This window comes from Sinocyclocheilus rhinocerous, unplaced genomic scaffold, assembly GCF_001515625.1.
Source record: "Sinocyclocheilus rhinocerous isolate Xijiao unplaced genomic scaffold, SAMN03320098_v1.1 scaffold200, whole genome shotgun sequence".
Lineage (NCBI taxonomy): Eukaryota > Metazoa > Chordata > Actinopteri > Cypriniformes > Cyprinidae > Sinocyclocheilus > Sinocyclocheilus rhinocerous.
In genome coordinates this window covers 1,476,159-1,483,207 of record NW_015641014.1, presented here as the reverse complement: position 1 = coordinate 1,483,207, position 7,049 = coordinate 1,476,159, and the positions used below count along the sequence as shown (strand labels likewise).

At 37.1% G+C, this 7,049-nt stretch overlaps 1 protein-coding gene across 1 annotated transcript in view; it reads right to left on the bottom strand.

Annotated features, from left to right (window-relative positions):
- Window positions 1-3,194: 3,194 nt before the first annotated feature.
- The window catches only part of LOC107753579 (endoplasmic reticulum-Golgi intermediate compartment protein 2-like), a 17,842-nt gene continuing 13,987 nt past the window's right edge, over window positions 3,195-7,049 (bottom strand). The window contains exons 7-14 of the mRNA XM_016569758.1: window positions 6,623-6,724; window positions 6,421-6,516; window positions 6,211-6,266; window positions 5,894-5,992; window positions 5,190-5,287; window positions 4,853-5,015; window positions 4,700-4,779; window positions 3,195-3,911 (exon numbers count right to left, since the gene is read on the bottom strand). Coding sequence (XP_016425244.1) covers window positions 3,846-3,911; window positions 4,700-4,779; window positions 4,853-5,015; window positions 5,190-5,287; window positions 5,894-5,992; window positions 6,211-6,266; window positions 6,421-6,516; window positions 6,623-6,724 — 760 coding nt within the window. The 3' untranslated portion in view covers window positions 3,195-3,845. The remainder of the gene's footprint in view (window positions 3,912-4,699; window positions 4,780-4,852; window positions 5,016-5,189; window positions 5,288-5,893; window positions 5,993-6,210; window positions 6,267-6,420; window positions 6,517-6,622; window positions 6,725-7,049) is intronic.

Below are 7,049 nucleotides of genomic sequence, written 5' to 3'. Positions count from 1 at the left end.
CTCCATTGATTGCCATCATTGGGTGCAGTGTGCTAGATTAAACTGCTGTTTACATGGAGAGACAGACAGCGAGAAACGGTGAAGGAAAATGTGGATGCATTTATTGCACAGCTCATAGCTTTTACTGTTTGAAGCTGTATCCTGCCTGCTGTGAAAATAAGACAAAGAAAAAAAAAACATTTTATATTATTGAGGAAAATATTGAATCTGTTAAAGATGGCACATGCCGGGGCCCATTCAGATCAATATTACTGTCTAGTGTTAGATGTGTATTTACCTTGTACAGCTGTACTCCTATAAATATGGTTTAATGTATAATTGATAGTTTCAAAGACTAAGTGATCAAATATTTTTATGAAATGCAACAGTACGGATATAATAAATTTTGCTAAAATCTTGTTTACCTGTATGATATTCTGATATACTGTTAAATAAACTCTTGACAAGGTCTAAAGTTCATTTTATAGCTCTCATTATACTCATGTCTGGTTCTCGGGGTATGAGCATTTATTCATCGTGATGATTTGTGATTTATTTTAAGCTGAGACTTTAAAAGTATGTACTGGACTGAAATGTGACAACTAGCCCCGGTCTCTTCTTCGTGTTGTTCTTCAGACCACAAGATGGCGCATTATATTACATTCAATATGTGAAAAACATTCACTGAAGAGGTTAAAAAGAATATTCTTTATGGAATATTCGAAATCAAACAAACCCTAAACTACATAATAATGTCTGAAAAGCATAGAAACCTTCCTCCCTGGATGGTGAAATCTGACATTCAAAGAAGTAAAGACAATGAAGCTGAGAAGAAGAAAACGCGTGGTGAAACTACAAAAAGGATAGTGAAGAAGCGACTCGAAAGGTAACTTAGAGACTGTGTGTTAAGAGCTAGCATTTATTAATAAGTATTGGTTGTTTTTATGAAAAAGAAGCTTATACCCAATGATGTCGTTCTCAGCGTCGTCACGTATTGGATGAACGAGCGGGAACTCATGGAAACAGCGCTCAGCCTTTTGAAGGATGAAAGGCAAATGGATTTCCATGATCATAAATCACTTGTCATCTTTTTAAAATGTTATTTATGCCACATGATACAGACTTATTGTTAGTTCTCTCATGAATCGTAGGCATGTGCTATAGATGCAATGCGAGTCCCAGAGGAGGTCAGGATCATTCCGGAGACAGATGGAGAGACGTCAGACTCGGATGTTTCAAACATGGCAGAGCAAGAGACTGTGCCTTATGGAAACTGCGTGGAAGAAAGTACCAGCTCAAAACCAGACTGCCATCTGAAACCACCTTCTGATGGTTCAGGAGCCTCTGAGAAGCCTGATGTGGATGATGAGGCTCTTGAACTTGTTCGAGAGATTTTTTTCACGTAATTTAAAACCTTAAGTAACAGTTTTTACAGTGCTCGCAAACATTTTTACCAAATATTTACAGATACTTTATCGTTTAGTCATCTTCATGTCGTTGCAAACCTGCCTGTTTTTTATTTTCTTCTGTGGAGCACAAAAGGAGATGTTTTGAAGAATGTCCTGGCCGCTCTTTGAAGAATGTCCTGGCCGCTCTTTTCCATGCAGTTACAGTGAATGCCAGGGGACTGCAGCTTTCAACCTTTAAAAACAACCAAAAAATGAGTCGCCACACTTAAAGGGGTCATATGATGCGATTTCAATTTTTCCTTTCTCTTTGGAGTGTTACAAGCTCTTGGTGCATAAAGAAGATCTGTAAAGTTGCAAAGACTAAAGTCTCAAATCCAAAGAGATATTCTTTATAAAAGTTAAGAGTCAGCCACACCTACCTAAAACGGCTCGTTCTAACACGCCCCCACATATCTACGTCGCTATGTGGGAAGATTTGCATAACGCCGCCCAAATGTTCACTCGAAGAAATAAGGCGTAACTTTTATTCTCGCTGTAGTTTTGTTGTTTCCGCTGCCATGTCGTAAAGACTCTGTGTGCTTCATTGTGAAAGCGAAACTACTTTGTTTCGGCTTCCAAAAGAGGACGATATCTGCTTCGTCATGCCAGGAGCTGATCTGTGCTGGTCGCTGAGGAAATACTACAACTTTGCGCTGTGGAGGCGGGGCATAGAGGAGAAACAATAATGTACAGTATGTGGAAAATAATGTGTTTTGAACCTTAAACCGCATAAACACATTTCATTACACCAAATACACAAAATAATGTTCTTTTTAGCAGCATCATATGACCCCTTTAAGATTTTCTGTTTGACGCTTGACAATTTCATAATGAATTCTAATGACCTAGAAACTATTATTGTCTGGAAAATGAATATTATTCAAAATTTATCTTTTGTGTTCCCTAGAACAAAGAAAGTAATTTGGGTTTGGGACGACTCGAGGGAAAGTTGTTTTTTGGTGAATTCTCTCTTTTTACTTTACTTTCATTTTTTATATTGCAAGCACTGCTTTTCTTCGGGGAATTAAAATCTAGTTATGATTTGTATGGCATTTTTTGATCAGGTTGATGCCTGAACAAAGGTGATTTCTGATTTGTTTTTTAAACCAGCTGCTCTAGTAATTGTTATTTGCACACTTGCACTTTCTTGAGTCCTTTGAGTAAGAAGGCATCGACAAAGAACAAATGAGAATGTTCAGTGACATAGGAATAGATTGTATATTTATTCATTTTAATAAAAAAAAAAAAGTGATTGATGCTTCAAGATGCATCTAATGTAAGAGTTTACAGTGATTACAAACTGTCAAATATGGAGTCAAGATTTTATTTTGCTGCTCAGGAGACAAGAACAGACACATGGCGATGCTTAAAAACAGATCACAGGTGTGCAGGTGCATACGAAACTCTTTATTTGGACTCTCAAGAGACACACTGAATAATAGGCAAATAAAACATCCCGAACCTGGAGAGCTTTATGTTAAAAATCATAAATTAAGCAAAGTACACCAACAGGATGTGACTAATATTCTTGACTTTAAAAAAAGAAAGGAAGGAAATTTTCTTCCAATTTAACCATTACAGGGATCTTATTTACCTTATTTTAAAAGTAGAAAAAACTTTGGCACAAGAAAATATGCACCAACAGTGTGATCCATAATCATGCAAAAGTAAGAATGTTCAATATGCTTTAAACAAATTATTTCACACTACTTCCCTTATAATTCAGCCATTCAACCAAATACAATCTTGACTGCATTAATGGACCCTCCGGTGTTATTCATCAATAATAAAAAACATGATCTCTTAAAATGCGCATGGATGCTAAACAATCAGTCCATCCCGAGGTGGAGACCTTGGCACTGGTTGGGGATAATCACACCAAAAATCCCAACTAGATCCTAATACTGATGTGATGGGTCCTGTCTGAAAGGTTCCTGATGCTACCACATCTTTTAAGGTTGTATTAAAGTCACTTTAACTAAAACTAAATTGTCTGATATTCAGATTTAGACCTGCGCTTTTTAAAAGGGAGTATTTATCCAATCAAAGACAATCAAGTTATAATTAAAATACCTGCTTCTAGAAAAATAAAAGATGTCTTTATGAGTGCAATAATACGCTTTTATGTGAGAATCTTTTTCTATAACGACTGAACATTTTTAAAAAGCTGCCCACTAATTTAAATTCGCCAAAAGCATTTTTGCACCAAACAAGATCTTCTGGGGAGACCTTCTCTACTCATTTATGAATTTCTGCCTGTGCAACAGTTATTGTGTCAGTGCTTACAGATTTTTACAGTACCACAAATGACAACCAACCTCAATGTCATGTATTAACAGAATCCTGAAACTTACAGTTGTGATTCAGATTGAAAAGTGACTGAAAAGAGCTTTAAATGTCGTAAGAAGGAGAGCCCAGCTAGTGTTCAGCATTCTCAGAAAGAAGAGGCGTCAGGCTGTTCACATGGCCATCAAAAACACTCATCTAAAGACAAGAGACAACAAGGGTATCAGTGCTCGACTCCAAAACAATTCAAAAATGAAGCACAAAAAACAACTACTACTACTTACACTCTTCGGCTTATAAACGCCCAGTTTAAAACGACAGCAGATCACATCTATGCAGAAGCCAACCAGACTGTGCAACATGCCTGCAGAAACGCATCACAATCATTTCAAATTCGATTTTGTTTTTTGTTGTTAGCAAATATTCTCTCCATTTACCAGTTGTTGAGAAAATGCCTCCTATGATGCCACAGAGCCGCACCAGGAACTGCCACAAGGGCATGTGCTGCTCAGTCACCTTCACCATCAGCGAGCTGATGTCATACTTCATAAAGATCCCAGAAACCCCATGACTCCCCGCTGCGTGGTTTATCACTCGCTCCTAAAGCAAAGAGAATCCAAACATGGCATCAGTGATCATTCTTGGCCAGTCATGCATACACAATGTACTTTACAAAGAGAACTTCTTTTTAAAATGTAGCAAATCTTGTCAATTTTAAATGTAACTAATTGAAACAACAGATGGTTATGAATATATATTTAAAGCTGTCTGTACCCGCTCAGTGACTGAATACTGGTGTGTGTCCGCTGACACCTTGTACGTCTGCAGTTTTGTGGGCACAATGGTAATGAAGTACTGGAACATTTGATTATCTAGCAAAAAGGGGAAAAAAGGAAAACATTAAAGACAAGAGACAACAAGGGTATCAGTGCTCGACTCCAAAACAATTCAAAAATGAAGCACAAAAAACAACTACTACTACTTACACTCTTCGGCTTATAAACGCCCAGTTTAAAACGACAGCAGATCACATCTATGCAGAAGCCAACCAGACTGTGCAACATGCCTGCAGAAACGCATCACAATCATTTCAAATTCGATTTTGTTTTTTGTTGTTAGCAAATATTCTCTCCATTTACCTGTTGTTGAGAAAATGCCTCCTATGATGCCACAGAGCCGCACCAGGAACTGCCACAAGGGCATGTGCTGCTCAGTCACCTTCACCATCAGCGAGCTGATGTCATACTTCATAAAGATCCCAGAAACCCCATGACTCCCCGCTGCGTGGTTTATCACTCGCTCCTAAAGCAAAGAGAATCCAAACATGGCATCAGTGATCATTCTTGGCCAGTCATGCATACACAATGTACTTTACAAAGAGAACTTCTTTTTAAAATGTAGCAAATCTTGTCAATTTTAAATGTAACTAATTGAAACAACAGATGGTTATGAATATATATTTAAAGCTGTCTGTACCCGCTCAGTGACTGAATACTGGTGTGTGTCCGCTGACACCTTGTACGTCTGCAGTTTTGTGGGCACAATGGTAATGAAGTACTGGAACATTTGATTATCTAGCAAAAAGGGGAAAAAAGGAAAACATATTTTTCAGGCTCATAAGAAATTGAACTTTTTGCTATTTTTTAATGCTGATGTAATATAATTTGTGAGGGGCAAAATCGTCTCAGACCAATAATTTACAAAAAGAATTAAACTGAATTTTTTTAAATATTATAATTTTAATGTATTATTGCTATTTTGTACATTTAAATGATATTACCAGCATGAATATATATTTACGCTGATAATATAATTTTTTAAGTTAAATAATTAGAACAATGCTTTCAGACTTAAAATCTTAACTGTATAATTTAATATGGTTTAAATTAACAAATTTTGGTTATATATTATTTATATCTTTTTATATATATGTATGTATTAACAGTATAAATACTGTATATTTATGGTGATAACAATTTGTAATTATAAAATGTTGATTATCAAAGATAGATGAATTAGAAAAATGCAAAAATGCTCTCAGACTCCTGGATTTTAGTGTTGTGTGTGTGTGTGTATGTGTGTGTGTGTTTGTGTGTGTAAATTTGACTTGAATTAGATAAACGCATAACACACACACACACTTATTTTCTTAAATATTGATAAATGTTTCGATTACTTACGATCTGCAGACACTTTTTCTGTGCCATCCAGTGGATTTAATATGCCAGGTATTTCCTCTCCAAAAGACAGATGGTCTATCCGATGGGAGAAGTTGTATGCTGAAACAAAACAGTCCTTATTAGCAAACTGACCTGTTGGACATCAAATTTAAGGCACCGTTTGCTCTTTTAGTGGAACAGATGTTGCCTTCTGGTCTGGATTCAAAAGCACTAGATACGTTTTGCATAGAATGAGCCATTCAGATAATATCTATAGAATCAAAACACATTTTTCTAGAACATTGCTTTGTTAGGTCTGAAGAAGCTCTTCAGCTTACTCTCATGGCTGACCAGGGCCGCTAGATGGGCATGACCTCGAGGGTGTGGGATGGCCCTGAAATGAAATGAAATAACAAAATTCAGAGAGAATATAAAGACGATCGGAAATCAAACAACTGACACATATTTGAACTCTAAAAGTAGGTCTGCAGTACTTAAAAACAAGTTTTAATGGAGTGGATGCAAAAACAAGATGAAAGGAGACATACTTGCCAACAGTGATGTGGAAATTTCCTGCTACTTTATTGACATAAAGGTATCCGTGTATCCGGCAGGCGTTTAGAGGATGAGTGGGATCATCTTCCCTACAGAGTGAATGGAAAACGCCATACTCCATTAGAAATGACTGGGCTATATTTGCGCAATTCTTATTTTGACGTGTGGCGTAATACAGGTGTCGTGTGTTCTGACCTGGGTGGGAGAGCAGTGGGGGCACCTTTCATGACGTTCTTAAACAAAACATCCTGGAGTGAATGTTCCTCACGAAGACGGTTCTGAATGAGCAAAAGTGTCCTGAGGGGCACAAAACCGTGATATATGTATAAAATCAATGACATATAAAATGACATTAAAGGGGTCATATGATGCTTTTTTAAAGGTCATTATTTGGTGTATTTGGTGTAACAAAATATGTTGACATGCTTTAATGTTCAAAAAACACATTATTTTTCAAATACTGTACATTATTGTAGGTCCTCTATGCCCCGCCTCTCTCAAACGCTTCGTTTTCTACAAAGTCCCTCCTTCCGACAAGTGCAGTCTGCTCTGATTGGCCAGCTGACCCAGTGCATTGTGATTGGCCGAACACCACAAGCACACGTCGGAAATGTAACGCCAC